Below are 27371 nucleotides of genomic sequence, written 5' to 3'. Positions count from 1 at the left end.
CAGTTAATATATGGATAAATGGATTAAGATAAAATAACGTATTATGTGTGAAATGTATGCGTTCCTACTCTAGTTTTGATCTTTCTTGTTTCCAATTACGTTATTGAATAATTATCAGAGATTTTTAGGTATTTCCACAGAACATTTGACACTATGAATATTGAAAAGCTATTCAAACTTCTACGTGATAAACCTTTTAATGGTTAAAAAGGTTAAATTTCAAAAATATCTAATTACACTGCCTTAACACACATATGACCTTTTGTGACCTCCCATTTATAAATCATAAATAAACCAACAAATGTGGTTTATTATACTGTCAGCCTAATCTTTGCAGCTATGATAGTGTTTTGCTCCTCTAGTAAAGCCTTCTACAATGTTTTATCTAATTTAGTTTTTACCATTCTTCAAGAAGCACAATCGTGTGTTCAGAAACTAACGTTGGACAGGAAGGTCTGGCTTTGTTGTACTCTAAGCTGGTCGTCCAAGTCCTTCCACAAAAAAAACCTCAATCATCAATATCTCTAAGGTCCTTGTTTTGAGCACCAGTGCAGAGTCACGTTGGAGCAGAAAAGGCTCATCCAAAAACTATGAAATTCTTGAAAATAGTCAGGCGGGTAGTGTTCTCCTGAAAACGGCCAAACCCAGACTTGTCCGATGGACTGCCAGAAAGACAGGCATGATTCATCACTCCAGAGGGCAAGACTCCACCTCTCTAGAGTCCATTGACGGCAGGCTTTACAGCACTGCATCCGTTGCTTAGCATCGCACTTTGTGATGTAGCGGCGCTTGGCAGTGGAAACCCATTGCACGAAGCTCTCTGTGCAAAATTTCTAAACTCATCTCAAGGCTGGATTTAATGCCCATGGAAGTAATTTGAACACCTGCATTCAGTGATTTGGACCAGTGACACAACACTTGTTGCAGTGCATTGTGTAAAACTGCAACTTCGGCAACACTTCAGGACGATGAAGCACAAAATGACCCACATTACGCCTTCAATTTGTATAGTTGTTTTGATTCTTTATTCATTTCTTTATGTCTCTGATGTACAGTAGTGTTATTAGAGATCAAGATGACGAAAAAGGCACAAATTCACAATAAAAGAAAAAAAATATAGGAGACAAGTTAACAGGAGTGAGAGGAAAAAAAAGAGACAGAGATTTAAAAACATTTGGGATTATGGAATCATTTGGTTTTCTTCATACTCCAATTATAAATCAAGAAATCGAAAAAGCAGATATATTAGATTGTCTCTGTTAAAATATGGTCTCTCATAACTTTTGTGTCTTCAAGCTCTCAAAATCACTCTTCTCTCAGCATCTGTTCACAAAACACATTCCCTGTTAGGCCACTTCCGCGCTCCCATCGAAGAGCATGTATAGAAATTCCCCCAATCGCGACTAACAGCCGGAGCGTAACAATCCGGCATGCCCCGAGGGTCCACTTTGACGCCGTCGGGTGACGATGTGGATTAACGCACCGGCCCAAGCTACTGCTACGTTTACCTTTTCGGTGAGAGAAGAGAGTGTAATCCAGAGACTGACAACAGAGGTACTACAACATTCAGAACAAAAATATATATTTATACACTGTCCTGCCAGTGAGGCGTCCCCCTCTGAGGGATCAATATGAGCACATGTGCCAGTGAATGAGGTGCTTTTTTTTTTTTTTTTCACTTCAAGCGTACTCGTCTGGATACAAACAGCAAAGCTCAGCTCCTAGACGTTCCTACGTTTTAAAAATTATGTGTTTTTTTTTTACATAAATACTTTTTACATTGTTCTTCACAATTTCTTACCCGCACTACATTTCAGCTACTACAACTCTACACTTTCTTGCTCGAATATTTCTGTCGGGAGTCTGCGAGGACATTCAGTGACGGATCAGAAGGGCTCAAAGGGGCGCGCTGCACACTTGGCAGGACAGTCTCATCTATATATATGTGTGTTCATCTACATTAATTTATTTACTATTTACAAAGTCAGTACACACAGTACATCCACAAATCTCCATGATTGGGTTGACAGACCCAGACAGAGCGGGATAATTGGTGGACACAGACGTGGAGGGGGCCGGACATCCATGGTCACTTCGAAGGGGAGGTAAAAGACATTGGGATGCAGTTGGGGGCTAACGAGCACCAAAAGAGCCACGATTCAATGCATAAAGAAAGGGGGTAAATCAAACATTGTGTACATGGGATTTTGTGTAAATAAAATCCTTTCATTAAACACCAATATAAGTGTATCTATAAATAAACATTATAAAGAATAATTTCATATATAATGAATGTGAAAACAATTAGTTAACATGTGCATCCGTTACTTTAAAAGGATGCTTCGGTATTTCAATCCTGTGTTGCAGGTCATGATGAATTTAGTTTATTTTTCCCGGCCTGACCCATCAAAGCAAGTGGGCGGGGCTAACACGGCCGTGGACGAGGTTTGTGCTTTAGTGGTGGGGCTAGTGACTACATAATGAATTTCCCTTTTAACTACCGATTTTTACCATTTAGTTATTGAATAAATGTGTTCACTAAATTCATTTACAAATGAACGATGAATTAATTTATATATTTTTTTATCTTAATGTATTTATCAACCTTTTATTTAAAATCTCAGAGATTTAGATATTTATTCTTTAAATTATTTGCTTATTGGATTCTGGCGCTTTCGGCCCCTGACAGTAGGCTTAATGATTTAAACATCATACAGCGCTGTGAGAAAAGAAGACTTCTAACAATGAAAAATAGGATTCAATACAGTCTAGATAATAATAATAATTGTTCTACTTGTTGATTTAATATAATATTATTAATTTAACTGTCCAAATTATTATTTCAGTTTCAGGGCTTTCTGTGAGACAAGATAAAATTAAAAGGCTGTATGTGTCTGGTCTGAATAAACTGACCTAGGATGTATATTGTTGCAAGATTGGAATCTTGCTGAAAACATTTCCATTTTAGGACAAAATTAAGTCAAAGAGGAAGTCATGATGAGTCATTCAAAAAAAAAAAACAATTTCTGCAACAGAGAGATCAGTAAAACCTTGTAAAATGTCAAATTAAAATACTTTATGTGGTTTGCATCAAACAAATGCCAACAAGAAGCCCTTCAACTGAACTTTTTTTTCTTTTATTTTTGCAAATAAATATTTTTATAGACTCAGCATGAATGTCCAGAATTAAGCTTTTGAAATCATTGGACCTAAAGTTCCAAAAATAAATAGAATTTTGTATGCCACTCAGTTGAAAAGAGATTAAAATTGTTCTGTAGCGCTATTTAATATAATTAGATACAAAACCTACTGTAACAACCCCTGTCTTGTGGCAGTTCTTTGTAGCCATCAAAATACAATCAATCTAAGGACCAGTATAATCTATTGGCTCCACTATATCATCTCTTGCATGTTCTCCTGTTAAAATACATGGAATAAAAAGGAAAAAAAAATATGAAATAAAAATTGAAATAAAAAAAAACCTGTGGATTAAGACAACGGCCACAAAGGAGACGATAAAAACAGGGAGAACGATGCTGTCGAGCGAGCCGTTCCTCACTGCTTCACATAAACTGTCACACCACTAATCATCGATCATTCCCTCCTAACCATACTTAAATAAGAAAAAAAAAGTAAGAGCGTTGAAAGGACCAACAAGAAGAAAACACTATTGAAGGAGTGGGACATTAAAACCAGCATTTAGCTTATTTCTGTCTCCCTCCTGACATTCAGGAGACAATGAGCTCCTGCTTTACTAAACCTGACCTCACAGCAGAAACAAATTAAGGACCTAAACAGATCTGTGACAACGAAAAAAGGGAGACCAACGTGTCATGATAGTTATTGCTTCTGCTGGATAAGACCATTTATCCACTGGAAATGACACTGCAAGAAGTAAAAGTTACTGTCAGAAATAAGGAGATAAAAAAAAAGACACTCCTCAACTCATATATGGCTGTTTTGATTTACTGGAATCAATCAGTTGCACTGCGGTTATCATTTTACGTGCATCTTTTTAGACTATGTCTACCTAAATATTCACACTTAATCTTCAAATTACTGCACGTTCATCCAGAGCTAGAAATGCTCTGTTGGAAGAAAAAAACCTTTGAATGACCTACCAATGCTTTGTAGAAACGCACACCGGCACACAACAGAAGCGTGTACACACACACACACAAACTCACAAAGCAGCAGAAAAACGAACAAATGCCTTGATGTAAAAAGGCAGGTACAGCAGGGGGGGAAAACCCCTTTCTGGCTGGTTAGAGGTACACAGCAGACCGCCGTACACTCTGGGGTATAGAGTGTACTGCAGAACAGTAGAATATGTCCTAAATTACAGAGATGGACGAGAGTTCTGACTATTCTCTGTAGTTTAGAACAAATCTGAGAGAAAAAGAGACGCAATTGACAATATCAGTAACGGCGCTACAGGAGGCGTTAAGATGCTTAACTAGATGGGTGCGGCAGATAAATGACAACACAAAGAAACAAGACCAGTGGGACTCAAGGAAGGACAGATGATGTGGAGGAGATCGGCTGAAAACTGGGAGTGTACTGGTTCCAGGTCCCTGAAGACCAAAATGTACTGCGAGGGGGGGGAGTAAGATTCGGACCATCCAGTCAGACGTCGTATCGGTTGAGACAAAAGGAGGAGGGAACCCGCTGGTTTCAGGTCGATTCTGGAGGGTGAGGGAGAAGACTGGTGAGAGAACGACCCGAAGCAAAGCCCTAAAACGTAAAGTAAAGCTGAAAGCAGCCGTGCATTAAACAGGCTGGGGGACGCGTCTGTTTCCACTGCAGCTCTGTTTACCTGATGAGCGGCAGCATTTACGTCCAGCACCGTCTCAGTCCTCTAGGGCCACCATTCCTTTCACGGGATCCTTCACTCTCATCTGAGAAGGATACACAGCGACAGGCACATGCGTTAGAGATTCACCGAGAAATCACTGAATGAAGGGAATTGGACAATTTTATGCTTGACTGACCCTGATCTGTTTTCGACATTTCAAAGATCAGATCTTCTTTTTCTTATCTGTGAATGATTCTATGCTCATTTTTAAAACCTTTTTAAAGAATATTGTGATTAAAATGTAAGACCTACGAGAAGTCTGTAAAAAAACAAAACAAGTTACCTAACTTATTTTTAACCTACAAAAGTTAACTTTCTAAACTTAGAGTCATAAAATAAATTAATCACCCTCCCATAGTATACAGTAAGTATGTAACTAACATGTATTTTACCATGATGGAGGAGTCGGTAAGGAATGTTTTAATGGTCTAAACTTACAAAAAGTCTGTATATGGAGCAAAACTCTTTTGCAGGGAAGACTGAACGCCTGGATATTTATTTTCACACAACAATGTTTGCTTCCCTGCATCATGGGGCTCGTCATTATGGTTTTGTCACAGTATAAATATAAGTGAGTTACGGAGCCATAACTTGATATCACAGGACAAATGATTACGGATTAATGCATTTCTTCAAAAAAAAAATAAAAAAAAAAATAAGAAAAGGTAAACGGAGGAACCAGCAAATTACTGGACATTCTAAATATGAAAAGGCAATGAGAAAAAGTCTGTGTAGGTCTGAACATTAAGATTCTTAAATTCTGGACTTCTCGTGTATTTTTCATTCACAGCAGAGAACCTGTCCTCTGTTCCATTGAGCTTCCTATCACCGTCTGAACATCCTGAATCTGGAAATGTTGACAGTCTTATAATAATAAATCAGGGCTGTTACCTCTAAGTTGTTAAGTTAGACAAAGCTGTGGTTTTTGAAAAGGTGTTGTAGAAAATCAATAAACAGCACAACAGCTTGCGATATGGTGCCCTTCTACATTTTGATGTGTGTAAAGAAAGGTTAGTAGGCGGCCATCTGCCTTGGAAAAGAGTGAAGGAAATATTCTGTAATTATCTATAGTTTGGCTCCATCGCTATAGAATGTCCTTTAACTTGGAGGATTTTGTTGGATTTGTAGATTGTCAGAAATGTAGAGAACGATAGCTCTGAAACCTCAGGCAGTTTAAATAAATCCTATTAACATGTCCTTGTGATAACGGTGCACACAGTACAGAGAATAATTTAAATACTCTAATTTATAGTTGGTGAGCAGAAATGGGAATTCTCAAAATGTTGCATTGGAAGATAAAATCGTTCATAACCGGTTATCAGTGATTGGCCACAAGTTCTCAGAATATTCTGCATCTCTAATGTTGGTCCATTGACTTCTATCTGTAGATCGCTCAATGCTTTTCTTTGGGTTTAGACTGTGGGTTATCATGAGTATCACAGAAGAGGCTGTACCAAGAAAAGATTCGGGCTGTGTGTACCTTTTCTTTTGACTTACTTCATCTAGCTCCCTACGAGTCTCCTCCTCCATGCGACGAATGTCGTCCATGTTCAGTTCAATCCACTTGTCAATCCAGCAGAACAGCTGGCGGTGGAAATTTGTGAACAAGCGCTTCTCTTGCTGTCAGACAAACAAAGACAAAATTAAATATCCAGCTGGATAACTCACATTTATTTTCCTGAGACTATTAAAGGTATACTATGCAACCGGGGTTGATTTTCCAGCGAGGCTCCCCCCAGAGGGCGAAAGTAAAAGTGCACTGTCATAAAAATGCTCAGCTGTTTTGGTTTCTCCGTCAAGCCAGGTGAGGCCGCCTCGCCAACATTAAAAAAAATAAAAATAATAATAATAAAAAACTCGATATGCTTGCATGTTTATTTCACGTTAACACGCGGCTCTTTGTTGTTGCTTTCGCGCGTGCATATAGTGAATGGCAGGGCAAAAACACATGGAGTTCTCGCCGTAAAGCAAGACCGACTCTCGCGGTCTTGCATGAGACTTCTGAGCCTGTGAGTGCGGGCCGAAGGCTCCTGCAATTGCAAGTACGGTATTTCCCCCACAGACCACCAGGGCGGCCGAGAAAACCTTTGTTCGACCTGAAATGACTCATTTAATCATCCAAAACGGTATGGAACACATTAATTAACTGAAAAATGTTGCATAGTATGCCTTTAAGGCCTTATTGACAACCTCAAGCTCTCCGGCTGTAATGCCGACATGTACAGCTATGCTCAACACATTAAATAAACCAAAACAAAATAATAATGATCTAAAAAGTTCAGAAAACCAAATACTATACAAAAGCTGAAGACAATAACAATGACAGTAAAATCAATCCAACAGTCTACGAACCTTCTGGATAAAGTTCTCCACTTTATTCTGCAGACCCCACCACTTGAATTTGACGGTGACCAGTTTGTAGGCACACATGTGTGGGCAGTCTTTCTTGTTGGGCAGCTCCTTCTGCATGTAGACACAAACACACACCTTCATGTTTTCAAAGGCAACAAAGAACATAACATTTATGGATTTTAAACCACTGCGCATAGATATGTAGCAAAAAGAAATAAGGCCTACGATGAGGACCTCCGTCATTTCAGCTATTAGACATGGACTGTTTATTGGCACCAAAAGCACAAAATAAAATCCATCATACCATTCCTGTCGTTTAAAGTTGTTTTAAAGAGAAAGAGTCCCAGTGATTGGCGGGTTCTTCAACTCTAGGGGGCCTTTGGGGTGCTTTACATTAGGGGTGGGCGATATATCGAATATTCTCGATGTATCTCGAATTTTCCTCGGCGCGATATTGAAAATGCTTTTATCGTGACCATCGCGAGCAAATATTCACGGCAAGATTGAGCCGTTGTATTTAATTCACTGTGAGTTTAGTTTCTCCCACATTCTGTGAACGCATCATTGGTTCCGCCTCCAAGCCAGAGAGCGCTCTGGCGCAAACATGCACACACAACAACGTACCCGTGCGATTACTTACGTTGACGAGACAGCGGACTATGGCCACAGCGGGCGTTTCAGGCCGTGGTTTGGATTTCACAAGAAGGAGGTTGAACAAAATGCGGTTATTTGCAAAACATGGCGTCTTCTTTTGCTAAATCCCATATGACAGAAAAAAACGTTTGTTTAAAATTTCCCAGCACCTAAAGAGCAATAGAAATATTTTTGAGATGGTCTGAATATGTAGCTGTGACTGGTCAGTTGATTTTATAGTCACATGCTACAGTACAAGCTTTTTTTTTTGGGATTGTCACATTTTTATTATACAGATTTATACGTCTTAAGCACAAAAGAGCACCTTTAATTCAGGTTTATTTTGTGTCACATTTTTTTCCTTTTGGCCACTGGGATGTTCTGTTTTTAAGGTCCAGTGTTGAGCACGAAAGAGCTCTAATGTGACAATATTGTAATTTGTGAAAAGCTTCTATGTGCAGCTGTGGTTAAAAAATGCCTAAAATGTAACATTTTGAATTAATTTTTACTTTGCAAAAAATGTTTCAAACAAAAAAATTTGACACATTAATATGAGATATGCCAATGCAACTTTAGGCACTATTTGGCTAAAAACATCTGTTATTCAAGGTTATTTGTATTTATCGTAATATATATCGTGTATCGCGATATAGACCAAAGATATCGTGATATTAGATTTTCTTCATATCGCCCACCCCTACTTTACATACGTAAAGTCAAAAGTTCCAAGCAATTTTGTCTCGGAATAATTCGTCTTTTCAAAGCTGCTCCATGCTCAGAATGTAATACGGGGGTGAAGGATTTAAACGTAGTAAAATTTGCAGGTGGAAACTGTTGGAGAATTTGTGTCTTCAGACACGGCTGCTGACTTGACAACATCAGGACAAAATGTTAACACAGGGAACATTCACTAGACAATCAATCATTGGTGCTGGGCAACACTTGTCAGTGGGAGGGAGGTTTTTTTTTCTCATTTGGCAAATTAACAGAGAAGATGGCGTGTGTGTGTGTTTTACACAAGCTTCAAATGCGACACAGTCTAAGCATCAAGGATCACTGATGGACACTAACAGAGAGGGAGAAATGGATGACAAAATGTATCCCTCTCTGTAAAGCTAGTAATGACTTTTAGATCGTGGAGTGCAGAAAAACGGGGACGCGTTCTGATTACTTGAACGTTTAGGATTCTTTGAAGGATTAACCATTTCACCGAAAGCCAAAAACATTTACACCTCCTAAAATATAACCTCTATAAATCTATTTTGTGACAACCAAAATAATTACATAAAAAAACACCTAAGTAAAAGGAAATGTAGCATTTAACGTTGAAATGAAAACGTTGATGTAAGCAGTGGGCTTTCATTAGGGTGTGATTTACCTTCCAGTCTGGTCCTAGAGGTCCTCGTGCTGTCTTCGTTGACTTGAACTTGCAAGGATCCTCCTCTGGCTTGTAGTCCTGATGTGAGAAACCAAAGCAAACAAGGTGTAAAAGCGGGCTTATGACTGGGTTCGTCATCCCAGTAGTGAAGGTAGGCTGACTGATTCACCTTTGGCTCCACCTGGCTTCTGTCTGCAATATCAATGTAGACCACATCCACCTTTTTCCAGGTTTCTGCATCCAAACCGTGAACCTAAAACACAACCACAGAGCAAAGTTAGAAAATCCTCTCTTTTAGGATCTACCCATTCACATTTTTGTTTAATATGCTTTTATTGCAGTGGTTACATAACCCTTGAGATCCAATACTTTTTCCATAACAAATGTTTAACAATAAAATGAGGGTTTGTTATGTAAAATGAGACTTAAATGCAAGCTTTGACATAAAAGCATGTTTTTTTATTATGACGTTGAAATAAAAATGTTAAATGTATTTTAATAGGAGATATTAAGTGATAGACACACAGTCACAAAGTGGTGCATAGATGTAATGTGGAAGGAAAAAGGATAAATTACTTTCCCTGTTTTTTTTAATTTTTTTTTTTATATACAATTCTGAAAATTGTGGCATGCATTTGTATTCGGCCCCCTTTACTGAGATATCTATCCAGTGCAGCAGTTTGCTTTCTGCAGTCACCCAATAAGTAAATGAAGTTCTGGGAAGGCCTTCGCACTGTCGTTTTTTTTTTTTTTTTTTAGACTGCCCAGGGAGAAAGTCCTGGAGAAGTCTAAAATATATTTTAGTAACTGTTCAGGACAGACTGCAAGAGCCTCGCTGCAGCAAAATCCCTTCAGACAGAGACGACCAACATTTCTGTCCATCAATGAACCGACAGCGAGTAATCGCTGTTAATGGGCTTTTTACTAGGGTGGGATGATGAACAGAGGGAAAGGAGGAAAGCAGTTATGAATGAGCAAATAAGAGGCCATGAATTAAACATCAGTGGCAACAGCAGCCACACGGCTGGATTTAATTTGACTCTTTTTAAATCATAACAACGCTACATATCTTTTAATGGGTCGTCTCTGGTCAGGGGAACATGGCATCAGTGGTTGGTGCGTCTGTTACTGTACATTCATTAACCACAGCCTGTACTCATTCCAGCTGATTATCCCCTGGTTCCATAATGAAGATGGCTAATAATTGCACAGGATGAACTTGGCTTTAGAGGCTTCAAAAGACTTGAGTTGGAGGCTTTGGTTGCCGCAGGGTGATGAGCCAAAACATACCACTTGAGCTCAAAGCATATTTATGTGTTAGAACGGTCTGGGAATGGTCTAAAATTTAGAAGTGAGTAGTGTGATTTGATAGTTGATGTTAATAGACGCTCTCCTCCAAATCTGACTGAACATCAGCTACCTTACAAAGAACTGGGGGAAAAAATCATTTTCATAGACATACCCTAAAACATTTGCTGCTCTTATTTGCACTGAAAATTGTTTTTACTCAGTACCAACTGATGGGGGCTGAAAACAGATGCAGATTTTTGTTTCCTATTTTGTTTCGTTCATTTTATTTCATTTTGAAGACAACACAATCGTTTCCTTTCACTTCGCACTTTATGCACACTGTGTTGCTCTTTCGCAAAAACCTCCTTTTCAAAAAAAAAAAAAAACATGGACCTTTAATGGCTGTAACGTGATAAAACATGAAAGCATTCCAGGGCTGTTGCTGATGTTTACAAAGCCGCCTTTTAAAATTGTCCTCTTTCACACCTAAAATTCATGCTAGTGTTCAGAATAACACGGATACACTCCCACAACTTATGATCTTATTCACAAACATTTTCCTGGTGTCCCATGTCAGGTTTGTGCCATGTCTCGATCTTGATCAGGAAGTTATCTTTCATATACTCATTCTGCAGGGAAAACAAGAGACAACCCTGAGTGAGGGGAGTAGAGCACTTTGAAAGAATCACATGTACAAAAAAATATATAAATTCTATAAACGGTTCAGCTGACATGGTTCAGTATCTTGTCTCATTCAGCTACACACACGGTCACGATGCATTGCTATCCCTGCAGCGGTGTCACTAAAGAGATCGCATTTCTTTCTCAGCTTTCAGGTTAAGCGCCTTCTCCTCGTGCGCCAATGTTTGCTGCGTCTTTTGTGTTTGATTTCTGAACTCTCTAAGGCAAAACCCAAACTGAGAAAATACTCACAGTGATGACTGCAGAGCCGGGTGAAGAAAAGCGAGGGCCCCAACAAACACAGAGACACACACACACACACACACGGTTAATGACAGCGAAGGACATCTGAGAAAGCTATTTGCATTTGCAGGATTTGGCCGTCTCAAAAATGATAAGGGGACAGTTGTTGGGTATGCAGAGTCAGTTTGTGCCTTTGGATGTGTTCGTGACAGATGGCGGTCTAGCAGCTGGCCGCGTGTACGGGTGGCGGGATCTTTGCCTGAGCGGCTCAAGTGATTGCTGGGCTCTTCTCACCGGGCCCGTAGTAAATTATTCAACTGCTCCTTGAAAGCGACAGAGCCACAAGGAACGAAGAGAGGGAGAGAGGAATCCGGAGCAGGGAAGCAACATTTCACCTGGAAATAATTTAAGGCGTTCACAATTCTGCTTTTTCAAGATTACATCAAAAAAGAGACAAACGCTGTTTTCTTTAGCTGACAAAGACATCAAGTCCTTGTGTGTTTTCACGTGTCGTATAAAACGAAACCATTAGCAGGGGCACTTTAGCAAGGAGGCTATCTTCGTTTCGGGAACCTGTTCACGGCTCCCTCCCAGAAGGGATTTGGAACGTCCAAGGTCTCATCCAAAAGTGGATCATAATTAAAAATTTAGGCTCAAATGTCCGATTAAGTCTAGACGTAGTTAATGTACTTGATAGGAGAAAAAAAAAAAAAAACACAGTCAGGATTTGCAGCTCCAATATATCTCAGTGAGTATATAGTCGTGCGTACTGGTCCACAGCGGGGATTTGCATACGTACCTGTACGACAGTAAGGGTATGCGTTCCAGGCTTTCTCATGGATGTTCAGAGCTGAAGATGGGGCCAGCATTCTGACGAACGACGGCACTTTACTACAGGACAACGGAGGCACCAGAGAACAAACTGAATGAGTTTAGGTGGAAAAAACAGTGATTTAAGAGTCTCTAAACTGACTTTATGAATGCAATCGCATTAGATAACAGTGCCTTGCAAAAACAATATTCAGGTCATTTCTGAATGAAATAAAACATTTTTTTGTACTTTTAAAAATGCACAACTTTGTTTTGGTCTATAATTTCAAATCTCAAAATAAAGTGTATTGAAGTTTGTGCTTCTAATGTGACAACATATGGAAACATTATGGGGGCATGATTACTTAAGTAAGGCATAGACACAAGCTGCAGAAAGCAGCCGACGTTTCTGAAGTGCCCTGCAGTTCTGATTGGCTCAGGTATGGATCTATGTTTCGTTAACACTAACATGCTTTGGCTTTGTACCACTCTAAATAGTTCCAGCAATTCACACACTCATACACAGTTGTGCAGTGCATGTTGTTTTTCTTATTTCTGCAGGTAATCTGGACAGCAGTGATAATAAAACTAACCACTGTACAGTTAAACACTTTTCAGTAGAGCCAAATAAAGACCAAACGGGTATACTAGGTTGTCCTTAGAACCATGATTGAGTCTTGAATTAAACAATAAATGTAAACAGTGAAAAAGGTGGAAATTGAGAGAGCTTTCAAGAAAGAAAAATGTGACATTCCTCCTATGTGGGCTCTCTACTCGCCTCCTGCAGGTTTTCTGGCATAGCTCCTGCAGGAGTGCTTACCTCTGCAAATGGTAGATTTTGTGTGTGTACTGGCCCTTCTCTCCATCCTTCTCATAGGGTTCATTTTTTAGCACCTCCACCCCTTCGCCTCCGCCCGTCTCATTCTTGCTGGCTTCGGCCACAGAGTACAGCTGGCCGACCTGGTACTGAGAAACACAGAACAATGGATTGGGCTGTTACTGAAAATGAGTCAAAAAGCAAAGACTATTGCCACAAGCATGATTAGTTAACCTATCTGAACACAAACTTAAGATAAATACAATATTTCTCTCTTATTTTTTTTCATTCCTGCATTTAAACCTTATGTAGTGGACTGATCATTAACTACACCTCTTAATCATCTCATATTCTCTTGCAAATAACTGTATTAAGATCTCACAAACTTCTTTCTCCACACTTCACCTCATTCTCCATCTCCGGGGTTTGTGTACAAGTGATTTCAAAACAGAAAACAATGGTTTCCTTCGTTTTCTAATCAGCTCTAATCCATCATATAACCTCTACAAATCTGAGCCAGAGCGTACTTACAACACAGCAAGTATGGAATGACTCAGTAAAGGCTGAATTACTCCATTGTTTCCACCAGCCACAGGTTACAGCTATTCTTTGTATTTAATGCTCTGGCAACGCAAAACGCTGTGTTGTTCAGATTCTGTAAGCAATTGATTGGATTCTGGAAAACAAAAATGGAAATGGTGAAAGATTTTCTACTTAGAACCTCCATTGTTTAAGGTGTTGCAATACATTTTACACGTGCCTTAATTTATAGGCAAAGATTTTAAAGGATATACCTTTCTGTTTTTTTTTTTTTTCATTGAGCAGTTTAGGTGTTTTTTTTGAAAATAGGATGGGATACTCTACTGTGATGGTATATCCCACAAAATCCAAAAATATACATTTATACATACATACAAGCAGAAAATCCTCACATCTGACATAAAGGCTTTAAAACAATTAGTGTGTAATCTATATAATGTTGCTTGACTAAGTGAACGAAGTTACAGAGATCATTTAACTTTCCAAAAATATTCTAATTTACTCAATATGACTGCATGTGCTGACCCGGCATTGTTTTCTGTATTTATCGCAAGCTATGATTTTATCGCAACATTATTATCACAACTTTTACTAATATTTTGCAGCCCTAATCCTATTTCAAGCCGTTTATGTTTTTGAATACCCCCAAATGTTGCGAATGTTAATGCAGAGCTTTTCTTTGATTATTTTTTATTTTTACAAATATTTTCTTGTCTTCTTAGCTATGTGCCTGCCAACACAATGTACATACACAATGAAGTTAGTTGGTTATAATTATTATTAATATAGTTAAGTGTTTTTTTTTTTGCCGATTTTATTTTTTGAAACATTTCATGTATTCTTTTTTTTTCCATTTTGCTACTGGTAAATGTAATATTTAAAACGGTTTTATTAGCCCAGAAACATACCTACAACTATAATGCCGCCACAGCAGATGGTCAAGGCTGCATTAATAAATATGATTTCTGAATTTCTAAATTAATGACCTGCACAAACAGCAGCACCTTATTTATACAAGCCCGGACAGATGTAATTTATCATTTCTGTGTGGGGTCAGTATGTGCTCAGCCATGCCAGAATGTTTAATTCTCACACAAATAAACACCTCATCACACAAACTCCTTTTTTTTGCCATATTTTTCAAGAGGTTTTACCTTTAACAAGCAAAGCAGCCTCACTGACAATTAGGACTTAAATGTCAAACTACATCACACCGCTTCTTGGACAAAAGCTGAAAGATTGAACTGATGACATGACGAATAATAGGTTGGATAGTCGCCAACATTCATCGCTTTTACGTTGTGGCAAATACCAGGAGACAGCTGATTCCCAGAGTCACCGAGAAGCAGAAGAAAAGCAAAGACCTTTTAGACCCATGTGACGCAAGTACAGAGGTAAAGTATGTTACTGAACTTCCCTGAGGATGTGGTGATCACTAATTAACAACACTATTCTACAGATCATAGGAGAAACAATAGGATTTAACAAAATATAACAGACCTTAAAAACACTTCAAATGAAACAACACCGCTTTGACAACACAGAGGGAAAAGGATCCTGAAGTACGGGTATATAGTCACAATATGGCATAGGAGAATAATACTTGTATCTGTTAAATACAGATGTTTGTTCATTTAACTTCATAGCAACATTAAGCAACAATAAACTATACGAACGTTCATAAATCAGTATTGTTATCTATCCAAATCTGTCACTGAATTTGTTCCCCTTCCATTAATAAATCTTTTCACACATAACATGATAATGTAAGATTTTTTAGAATAATTTTTAAGATTTGACATTATTTAGGATCTACATAATAAGTAACACTTCGACAAAAGATTATAAGAAGACTAGACAAGAGCTAGTAATGAATGTTATCAATAATTATATTTGTTATTAATTAAACTACTTACAAATGATTAAATGGAGAAATTTACAAACAATGAAATGTACACCTTAAAAAATCAGGTGAACAGTATTTCTGCAGCTACAGGTAAAGGGGAAAGTTTTAAAATTGTTACCAAAACTTGATAAAGTTTATCGGTCTCTCAGAAGTCTAAATAAAGAAGTGATTAAGCTTAATTCTAAATTGTGAAACCTATGTAAATATACAAATATATGGTAAAATGGGATTTGAAACAATCATTCTGAACAAGCCTTTCATCCATCAGCTTTTAGCACCAGAACCAACCCAACAGAACAGAGGAAAAGGCATATTGTTTGGGCTGAAACTTGGACTTTTATCGCAGGTGTTTGGTCCCCTGTCTCTCAACTTGGCAGTTTGGGAAATCTCAGCTCAAACGGCCGTTCATGGGCCAGAAATTATAGACCAGAAAGCTGTTCTGGCACAGCCACGGCACGGTTAATGCAATCTTTGGATTCCTGACAAAGAGAAATGATGTACTAAGTGACGCTGAGGAGACATCTAAGGTGTTTTAACAAAAAAAAAAAAAAAATGTAATCATGGACAACTTAACACAAACAAAGCATGTGGGTGGTGTAGCATTGTGTAACATAAAGTATAATTCCTACAATAAACAAATAAAAACCAAATCTGAAAGGTTGATCAGTTCTCACTGATCCAATTAGACCTGGCTTCTTGATGGGTTCTCTGGTTCTGTCTGAGTCTCAGAGGCCAGCTCACAGAGAGCATGGTCCTCCAAGGAGGAGCTGTAACAAGGAGCTGCTCAACCAATAGTGGCAGCAGATTGGTGGTAATAGAAGAGCCTCATAAAACGGCAATGAAAACTGGGTTGCGCTTGTTTTCTAAAATGCCTCAGACTTCAGAGACTTCTGTAATTTTTCAAATATTAACAATCTATCACTGGTTTCTAAAAGACCAAAATAATAATCAGACAATTAATTTTAAAGGGGACATATTGTGCAAAATCCACTTTATTAGTCATTAAAGACATTTTGTGTGTACTTGAACTCTATGGGAGTGCAGAAACCTGGAATTTTGTCTGTCCAGGTGCTGCATAGTTATTCTCTATTACATTTTTTATTTTTTATTATAGCAGAACTGCTAAACAAGGTCACAGGCTTCCATCTTACCAGTCTCATGAATCCACCATTTTTATTGCTCAGAGCTATGTAGTAGTCCAAGCTAAAGGATGCCGAAGCAACAAGTGGATAAGTGAGAATGCTGGAATGTTGACACAAGTCATTGCATCATCCCCCAGCATACTATAAAAATGGCCAAAACAGCCACCTGGAGGGGTGTGGGGTGTGAATTTCTTCCATTGCATTTAAAGCGACAGCACCAAAACGAGTTGCTCTCAGAGGAACCTCAGAACAGGGTCTAAAGAGGGACTGTGGGACGACAACAACAACGTGGAATTCAGACCAAAGCTTGGCAGTTCCCCTTTATATAGACCGCAACTGAATGATTTCAATGTGAAAACTATCACTGTGAAATGTGAAAACTGGAAAAACTGAAAAGCATATGTCCCCTTTAAATAAAAGTTGTTTTTTTTATTGTCCTATTTGTGAGGAGCCCTAACAGGTGCTGTCCTACATTCAACATGCAGTTGAAACCTTCAGCACATCCAAGCAACAAGGTCATATGATGATGAAAGAATGTTATCAAATTTATTATCACATTTAAAAGTCCAAAGATGTTTGGTATATCACTTATTAAATCCTGATTGATTAAATTGTGCAAAGAAAATCTTAAATTTGTGATCGCTAAAGGCTATTTGTTTTTTTTTGTGTGCACATTTTATTGATTCATGGCTGATAATATAGTAAAAAATATTTTTTTTATTATAACTGTGTTCAGTAATGAGAAAATTATCGGACTTGAATGTGTAATGTATTGGAGATTTTCATACAGGTTGCTTGTTTTCACTTGTTTTACATTTGATTCTCACTTTGTGGCACACAAAATCGCACCGTGAGAGGGAATCTTCTGAGGACCAACCTGACATGAGTGAAGCTTTTATTCTATCGCTAGTGCACTGCTCTGTTCACCATGACCAGGAAGAATTTTGGGAAATCAAAGAAACTCAGTCATATGATACACGACAGCGTCAGATTCGGAAGTTCACATGACGTTGACGTGGCACACTGCAGCGCCTGCTGGTGCTTCACACTTGTGCCTGAGACTGCAGTGTGCTTGAGCACAGTTATCCAGGTTAGAATAGAAAAGTTTGTCTGCCCAAAATTAATCGTTTTTTTTTTTTTTTTTTTTCATTAGTGCTGCACCAAGTGTGGTTCAAAGCAGCGTACAGGGTTGGGTGAACATGTGATGTCATGGAAGTAGCTTCAGATAACTCATCTACGATGCAGGCCTCTATAGAACAGCAAGCTGAAGTGGAAATGCTGATAGTAAGGCCCAGACAGATGGGCAGAGAGAGAGGGGGAGAGAGAGAGAGAGAGAGAGAGAGAGAGAGAGAGAGAGAGAGAGAGAGAGAGAGAGAGAGAGAGAGAGAGAGAGAGAGAGAGAGAGAGGGTATGATAATAAGCTGTTTGATTAAAAAGCTTTATGGTTGATATTTTTTTCATGTCAATAAATCAGTCTATAGAAGACTCAAATTCCAGAGTAGTTACTTTGTTTTAACTATTAATAGCATATTAACCCAAAAGGAAGTGGAGGAACGGATGGACGGACGGATGGACGGATGAGATAAGAAGTCATCTGACTCACACACACACACACACACACACACAGACTGAAGTATATTGAGCTAAGCTTACCTCTTCCACAGAGATGGGAAGAATCACTCGACTGCAAGAAAAGAAAGAAAAAAAGAAGTTATTCAAAAAGGGATTCTGTAACTTTGCCTGTCCTAAACAGAAAACACATTCTGGTGAGCAAAGAAAGTGATCCATGTAGCTAGAGTAAGCTGTGCTAGTCATTGTTCGCTACACAGAGTTTAGCCAAGTTACAGAAACACTGAACAGCTTCAATCAGGTCAACCACCCGTCTGGCCTGGATAAAATATTCTGCCTCATGAGAAACAACAAGCTAAATTGTAAAGGCTTCTACAAAATATTTTATGACAATGATTGGCCTCAAATGTTATCATAACTCAGTTCTATCATGGATCCAAATTAAATAAGAGCAATCCATTGATTGCATCAACTGCGCTTATCTCTGCTTAGCCGGAGACACTGAGAAAATCCCTTGCCGAAGCAAAAATAAACACCCAAAGAAAGAATAATTGTTGAGTCACACAGGTATTTTAGTACGTTTTAATCTGATCTCTAATTTGGTATTTTCAAACAATTCATGATTTATGTTTTAAAGCTCAACGAGCAGAACTCAATGAAACAGTATTTAATGTGCCCCTCTTTTTCAGCTTTTTATGATATGCCTGGAATCGGCTAAAACATTTTTTTTTTGGTTCGCCACTGTTTACCAAGGAACAGGAAGGCTTCTGGCTAAAATGATCACAAACGCTGCAGCTCGCCAACAAAATGATGATGTGGCTATTGAGCAAGTGTCCCCGTGGCTAAGAATAATACATCCAATTTTTTTTTATTTTTATGCACAAACGACAAAGCAGCAACAGAACCAAAGACAAGAGGGTGAAATGTGTGTAGAACGGACACATCAGCAAGCACAGCACATTGTTAGCTGCAGTATTTCATTAAGAAGGTTGATGTATTTGCATTTGTTTAACGATATAATGTCGAGCTTAGCTGTAAATCCACAGGGTACTGTTGCTGTTACAACAGGAAGCACTTTTTCTATTTTGCAGATGTTGGACTGCACCGATGTTAGTTTTCAAACTGATGAATCAGAACTGGTCAAAACATCAGCTGCCACTTGAGCAGGCCATATAATTCAAGCCTGTTTTACCTTGAGAAATACTAACACCCCTGTTAGCACTGAACAACAGCACGTTGAATCATCTTTTTACTGTTATATACACAAACTTGCCTTGCCTTGTTAGCACTGTTGAATATTCACCTTGTATTCTAATAGTGTGTGAGCATATAGGTCTTTAAATCCAAAATATCCCAGCATTGTCTGTCTATACTCTGCAAAAAAGGGAACTAAAAGTAGGTAAAATCCTCTTTAAATTAGTGTATTTTGCATTGATTTAAGCAGGTAAATCAGACTATTTGCCAATTGAATAAGATTTTTGCACTTTAAATAAGAACAATTCATCTCCATCATCTTATTTCAAGTGCATGATGTCTAATTATCTTATTTTAGGGGTAGAAATTCTCATTCCATTGGCAAATACTCTTATTTTGCTGCTCAAATTGAGTAAAAATATACAAATTTTAAGGGATTTTTGCTTACTTTTAGTTCCCTATGCATCTTATGTTGTCCATACCCCTTTGAAACCTGTGCTAGTCATTGCCGTAGTTTGAATCTTCAATTGAAATTGTTGTAGTTCACTGAAACTTAATTAGATTAAGTTTGTAGTCCAACTTATCTTGACCTACCGCTACTATTTCACTGCAATTTACTTTCCTCTGTATGTCTTGTTTTCTTAAGCTCTGTTCATGTACAGCACTTTGAATTGTCTTGTTACTGTACAAACAAACGTGCCTTGCCTTGCCTTGCCTTGCCTTGACGTGGCTGACATGGGAGGAAAGTTGGCTCTGTCTTATGAACAAAAGAGTTAATAATCATTGCAACATTTTGGGGTCATTAATAATTTGTGTAAAGATCGTTGAATCTTCATCTTCCAAGAACGTTGAAGATGAAAGCCAGACAGGTAATTGCCAAGTAAGATAGCAATGAGACGGGTAACAATGTACAACATAAATTCCCCACTTTTTATGGCTACACACAAATACGAACAACATTTATACCACTGCTGAATTGTAACCATATTTCAAGCTGTGCTTCAAAACAAAAGTACCCGTTTCGAAAGAGTAAAAGCAAAAGGCAGTTTCGAAAAACAACATGTTATAAAAATATGACCAGCTATTCATCAGGTAATCTAACGTTTGAGACCACTAGCCACAACAGGTTCAAATCAGTGCATAAACCTGGCTTTCAAGTCCTTTTCTGTCAGGTATTATCTTTGTAATGACTCCTGACGCCAAAGGAAATGGGCTTTTCTCTCTTTCAAAGTGACAGGATTGTGGAGATGCACACGCAAGGCCTCTCACAGTGTTTCAAAACTGCGACAGGCTTAAAATAAGGCCACGTCTCCTTACAAGCCACAAACTCACCCCTTTCGAATTAACAAATAAGCACCACACATGTGACGGTGAAAAAATTTGAAGAAAGTGATACTTTTCTCTGGCCATCATTTTTATTTGGACAGTCCTCGTTTCTGGCATGAAAAGCGAATTTTGGTGGAAATGTTTTCTGCGTGGCACAAAGCAGGAGGCTTCATCATAATCTGGTAATAGTAATCGTAATTTGTTTTTCAATGACACAAGGGAGCTTTAGGTTGTGGAGGCCTTGTGGTTAATATGTAAATGTTGCAGAAGGCACCACCATCAACTGAGGGGATTCCAGCTGTGTAGAGATCACTGGATCTGTAAAGGTCAACGCTCCAGTTCACAACACGCGGCTGACTTTTAGACCTCCATCGTGTGTCTTAACATCCCGCATTCTCCTGATTTTAAATCCAGCTGAAAGCAGATATACTGTGCAAAGGTTTTAGGCAGGTGTGAAAAAATGCTTTAAATTAACAATGCTTTCAAAAATAGAAATAATTGACCGGTTAAAGGTGGACTGCTCCCTGTGCCTCAAGCGGAGGATTTTAAGTAGCATGGTGTCTTGTTCAGGAGCAGGGGTGGAAAGTAACTAGTTACATTTACTTACGTTATTGTAATTAAGTATGATTTGTATGTTCCCTAATACTTTACACAGTATTTGCTATGCAGCTGCTAAACAAAGCATGGCAGTTCCGCTTTATTTAGGCCACAACTGAATGATTTAACTGTGAAAAGGAAAGCATTAAAAGCACAAAATGTCCCCTTTGATTAAAAACAGTTTCAGATCAATATCCCCAATATTATACGCTGTAAAACGCATGAGATGGACTTTCTTCTGCTCATACAAATGTAACTAAGTGACTTGTACTTACACTAAAATTTTAACAAGGTACTTTTTATTTTTACTTGCGCAATATTGTAACGGGTAACTTTATTTGCATTTAAGTAAAATGTAATCAAAGTATGTGTACTTTTACTTTAACATTATTCTGGTACTCCTTCCACCTCTGTTCAGGAGTGATGGTGGGATGGAACGAGAGATGGGCAGACAGATGCGGACAACCTGGACAAGACAACCTTTACATCGTTTGAACTGAGCTCTTGTGAAATTGCGCACTTTCTTGTTTTGACGCTAAAAAAAATGGTATGGACCCATATGAAGAATATTTATTATAACATTGTTTTTATTTTATTTTACTGTAACACGCAAGTGATGGCGTCAGGAAATAAAATCACTGAGATGATTTTTTTATTTTTTTATGATATAAAGACAAATTGCAGATAAATCAAGAAAACTTAACTCACACCAACGGACACACTGTCAGGGATCAATGTCTAGCACAGTAGTCTGCCCGGTGATATCTAATGGCAATGAAACATGGACGTATAATCGCAAGTGCAAATCCAGACACCACGTTCACAACGCCTGTCTTCACCGCTTAACGCACACGTCCAGGGCGCCGCTTTGTCGATTGTTCCGTGACCATGTGAAATATGCCCAAATTCCCATAATCCCGCACCCACCTGCCACTAAATGTAATCTGGGTCCAACATAGACTCACACTGAATTGGAGGCCATATGCTGCTGCGGCTTACAACTGTGCAGGCCAAAATACAGTAGCATGTCTTGTTCTTTCTCAAAACGTGCACTTCTTAAAGCACTCCTTTTAAAACTTAAACAAAAGCATCTAATCCTATAATGTAAAACAAGAACTGAAGATTTTTTTTTCTTCTCTTTGCCTTTGGAAGTCTCCTTGGTCCAAAGGTCTTGAGGGATCATGTGTCTCTCTGTGGCTTCAGGAAACAAACACCCCTCCTGCATTGCTCATCTTATATGTCGCGGCCGCTTCTTTCTCTTTTCATTCTCCTCCGTCTTCAAGCCTCTCTGTCATTCCCTTTCATTACTTTATACTGTGCAAGGAGGATTGTTTATTATCATACGAGAACCAAAACCTCATGTGAAATGAGGAAACGTAAGGGGATTTGGGTTAGTGTTAAGATCACAGCGCCTGTAAGGCATGACTCTTGGCCTCCATGATGGTTTTGTATCATACTTGGGTGCCCGAGTCTCTTGCCAGTGTGTTGACAGTGTGTAGAAGCTTTCAACCTTTAATCGTAACCAATTAAATTAATGTCTAGGCTTACTGCAGCGAGCCCGACTCTCCCTAATCACTTCAGATCTTTGCCGATGCCGTCACTCTGATCTGCAGCTTTTGCAGACATTTATTGATTGGATAGGAGTGACAGGAAATCAACAGAATAATTGTAGGTGGTCAGACTACTACAACGCAACATTTCCTTAGATACTCTCCAATTGTTTTTTTTGTTTTTTTTAAACAAGGATTTTATGAGAGAGAACAACAAAAAGCAGCGCATAAATCCTGCAAAGTAGAACGACGTCTACGGCTTGACGTGCATTTACATTCAATTGCAGTGCAACCAGTTGCATTTTGCGTTCAGAAATCAGAAAATCGGTAGATAAAGTCCACCTGTTTGTGATTTAGTCTCATGATAAACCCAGCTGATCTATAAAGCCCTCGGAGAGCGCACTAAGCAGGTCAGGGATGCAGTTGTGGGGATGTTTAGGTTCTAAAACAATATGTTGAGTTTAAACAGTATGACACTGAAAGCCTGGCAAAAAATGGCTGCCCGTCTACCCATGAGCCAAGCACTGAGAACATTACATAAACAGAAAAGCCACCAAAAAAAGGCTCATGGTAACTCTGGAGGAGCTGCAGAGATGCACAGCTCAGGTGGGAAAATCTGTTAAGAGGAGAGCTATTTGTAGGGAACTACACACAGCTGGCCTTGACAGAGGAGAGGCAAGACAAAGCCATAAAAGCCATAAAAGCTCCTGTTTACCGTTCGCCTCAAGGACAGTACAGCAAATATTTGGAAGAAGAAGAATCTGGTCAGATAAATCCCCAAATCAAACCGGCAGGTCAACATTCAAAACACCGTGCGTGAAACGTGGTGGTGGCAGCCTCTTGTTGTGGGGAAGCTTTTTTTTCCCCAGCAGAAACAGGTAAGCTAGAAGAAGAGCTGTGAGAGGCTGGAGTGGAGATTTATTACCCTAAATATCCAGTCAGAGGTGAAATGGAGTGGTTCAGAGAAAAGTATATTCGTGCTGTTAGATTAGCCGAGCCAAAGTCCAAACCTAGATACAATGTGTGTAAAGACTTGAAAATTGAGCTTCACTCTCCGTCCAATCAGACTAACCTTGACCTATAATTCAAAGGAGAGTGGGCAAAGATTTCCCCCTCTATTGACTATATGGAGCTGAAAACAAAGCCACGTAACCTTTTCCAGCTTTTCATTTGTAAAATTATTTAGACATCTATATTTTCAGTCACGTCAAAGTTCCGCACTACTTTCTGTAGGTCTACTGCCGCTTGTGCTTGTAAAAGTACATAATGTGAAAAAGTTAGTACTCTCAAAGGCATTGTGAGCGTACCGAAACTGATTTATTTTATTTTTTTAGATCGGTGTTCAGAAAGTAGCTTTGACCTTGCCAGAGTTGTAGTGGTGGATAAAAATGATACTGTTTTAAATGTGTTATTTGGAATATGGCACCGTATGTTAATGTTATCAGAACAATTATATATATATATTTTTTACAGTCAACGAAATAATTCTTTTACACTTGAAAACAATAAATTATATACTTCAGATGTCTTCAGTTTTGTTGATATCTGAGTATTCCAATTCCAATATGCTCCCTTGTTGCTTTGCATCCCCTCTTACCCTTCTGATTTTGAGCAAAGGCCTCATTCCGCAAAGAACACAAAGTCCTTGTGGGGGGGAAACCCCCCATTGTGATTAAAAGAATAAAAAACAATATATTCAAATGTCCTTCCTCTCAGCAGGCACACATTAGTATGCCCCTACCTTCCCTTAGGCCCATCATCTGACACAAACCTCGCCATTTGCCCTTTGCGCCACCTCCTCTACACCTGCCCAGCCCGCACCTTCCGCTCCAAGCATCCCTCTCCACCCCGGGCCCATCCAACACCTTCTCCATTCCTCCAGAGCTTAACGCCGGAATGCTCTGCCGCTTGTTTCACCTTCACCAGAGCGCATCAATAACATGGCCACGGTGGCGCGGGCACGGCGCAGCGCGGGAGAGCACGGCGCGGCGCGGAGCGGCTTATATATATATGCCAGCCATTTCTGCCTCGGCACCAGCATCCGTCATTTTCGCAACACTTGCAGAGAGAATTAGGAGCTGGAACTCGTGGTGATGGATGTGAAGGGCACAGGGAAGCGCCGGCTGCTGATGCGACTGCAGCCGCCGCTGTTTTATCTGTCAGCTGACTCTGTGTGATGGAAGGAGTCTGACCATGGACACAAAGTCCCCTGGATGTCGACGTCCCCCCCCCCCCACTGGACGCGCTCTCCTAATTCCTCTCCCGGGCTGCCGGCCACAATGTCAGCTCTGCGAAACCGCATCAGCGCTCTGTCACGCAAAAAAAGAAAGAAAAAAAACGCACACACACGCACGCCAACACTCCTCCATGCACACAGTTACTTACTATTCCTTTATGAGCATTTTTATGTTATATCAGCGGTACAGTGGACCTATATCCCAGATAGGCGCCGCTCCCAGAACGGATCCAGAAACAGGGTCGGATTCCTCCCTCCGTTTTTATGGTCGCCTTTATTTTATCCGCGCGATTCTCTCCCACCTCTCTCCCCCCCTCTTCTCTATGTCATTCTACCTCCACACTCGCTTATGTTCTTCAGATTCACTTCCTGGTCGGAGCCGCGGCGCGGCGTTGCTGCTGCTGCTGCTGCTGCTCTGCTGCTGCGTGCAGATCACTGGAAAAAAAAGGGGGCCTGCGTGAGGAGAGGAGCGCACACTGAGAACGAGCGGTTCCACCGGGAGAGGGTGGTCCGTGGTGCGCCCGCACAGCCCACAGGTGAGAAAGGATATAGCCGCAGAAAAGCGCTGGAAATATAGGAATACATTGTCCTCTTAGATAGAACTGATGACAATGTTAAATAAATAAATGAGAAATATAATAATAATAATAATAATAATAATAATAATAATAATAATAATAATAATAATAATAATAATAATAATAATAATATGGCTATAGTGATAATAATGAAATAACTATTAAAAACACAACATAAATGGGCTTGATAAAATGGGGCGTCATGGTAACAAAAATTGCCTATTTGTTATTTTTATTTATTTATAACAATATCAAAACACACACAAATAAATAAATAAATAAATAAAATAACCTCTGCTCACTCGGTGGTCGCACGAGCTCTCCTTTCACCTTTTTTCATGAGAGTGTGCGGCACGCTGCGTCATCGTGACAGCTGTGACGTAGAAGCGCGATTCTGCGTCAGAGGATGAAACGGGGACCACCACTGGCAGAGACCAGACGCACAACCGATCTGCTCTCTAAGCTCCTTCAGCAAAGTCCTCGCTTCTGATGCGATTATCTCCCGCTGCTGTGCTCCCTCCTGACGACGAACATTAGTTTTTGCTTTACAGTCACCGTTACTGTCTCGTACAGGTGGCGCATTAGACTTGTCGCCGGCGGTAAAGTCTAAAACGTTTAGATGTGTAAGGCACGGACCAAAACATAACTATTTCACCGTGCTTTGTTTCCTAACGCAAGGAGGGGGGCGTATTAGTACAGTAGGCCTACAAGGGATTCCAGGTCCCTAATCCCGGCCCACTTCCTGAAAATCACGGGATGTGAATGCTATGTGTTTAAAATTATGTAACAGCGAGCTGGAGCTGTATTTATAGCTCCCCTGTATCCGTTTGACAGCAACCGCATATCTGCATCTGGCTCCAGTAGGTTATTTTAAACATGCATCCCTCAGTTTATCCTCTGTGCTATAACATAACCTCTGTTTTATGGTTTATGGATCAGACCGATGGGATAATTCGACATGCAGTTTATTTTAACGAGACTCTAAGTGACAAAGTAGCACATAGTTGTGAAGCATAATTCACATTTCCAAAATGTCTTCTGAAGTAAAATATGAAAAGCGTCTTGCATCTTGCAAGTCTTGTTGCAAATTCTTGATTGGATACAGGTCCATGATTTACCAGGCCGTTCTCCCACTGTGTCTCTGGCTCTATCTATAGGATTGTTGTCCTGCTGGAAAGGTGAACCTCCGCCCAACTCTCAGGCTGTTGCGGCCTCAAACAGCTTTTCTTCCCACTGTCACAATTTTCAAATTTGTCAGAAAAGTTCAGAAAACCATTTGTTGTTTTTCTTTCGGTTCATTTCAGTTCAATTCAATTTTAGTTATATAGCACCAATTCATAACACATGTCATCTCAAGGCACTTTACAAAGTCAAATTCAATCAAATCATACAGATTGGTCAAAAAGCAGCATTCACTCCTCCTGAAAGAGCGTTGAGCCTCAGTGGACAGTCGTCTCCATTGTCGATGGCTTTGCTCTTACTGAGCATGCATGAGGCGACAGTGGAGAGGAAAACTCCCCTTTAACAGGGAGGAAAACCTCCAGCAGAACCAGGCTCACTTGCTAATATATCACCACTTAGTTTTCTTCAATAACTTTTCACAAGTTTGGGGCATAACTCACATTTCTTTTGACCAGAGATATTGCATCTCCTCTTAAAGTCTCGTCTCACCCC

The 27371-nt window shown here is 39.5% G+C and overlaps 1 protein-coding gene across 2 annotated transcripts; it reads right to left on the bottom strand.

Moving 5' to 3' along the window:
* Positions 1–1002: 1002 nt before the first annotated feature.
* Positions 1003–25596, bottom strand: pitpnab (phosphatidylinositol transfer protein, alpha b). 2 transcript variants are annotated; one of them, XM_036143093.1, is made up of 12 exons: positions 25455–25596; positions 18301–18331; positions 13063–13208; positions 12232–12323; positions 11442–11449; positions 11063–11137; positions 9388–9471; positions 9219–9296; positions 7208–7318; positions 6353–6475; positions 4817–4898; positions 1003–4685 (listed from the first exon to the last, which is right to left on the bottom strand). In XM_036143093.1, exons 4-11 carry the CDS (start codon positions 12299–12301, stop codon positions 4851–4853), a joined length of 597 nt encoding a protein of 198 aa, XP_035998986.1. In that variant the 5' UTR covers positions 12302–12323; positions 13063–13208; positions 18301–18331; positions 25455–25596; the 3' UTR covers positions 1003–4685; positions 4817–4850. The 2 variants fall into 2 exon arrangements, with proteins under 2 accessions (XP_035998986.1, XP_012710666.1); XM_012855212.3 differs by lacking the exon at positions 25455–25596 and adding an exon at positions 25269–25448.
* Positions 25597–27371: the final 1775 nt, after the last annotated feature.

This window comes from Fundulus heteroclitus, chromosome 11, assembly GCF_011125445.2.
Source record: "Fundulus heteroclitus isolate FHET01 chromosome 11, MU-UCD_Fhet_4.1, whole genome shotgun sequence".
NCBI classification, from domain to species: domain Eukaryota; kingdom Metazoa; phylum Chordata; class Actinopteri; order Cyprinodontiformes; family Fundulidae; genus Fundulus; species Fundulus heteroclitus.
Note: the sequence above shows the minus strand (reverse complement) of the source record. Positions and strands in the feature narration are given on the sequence as shown.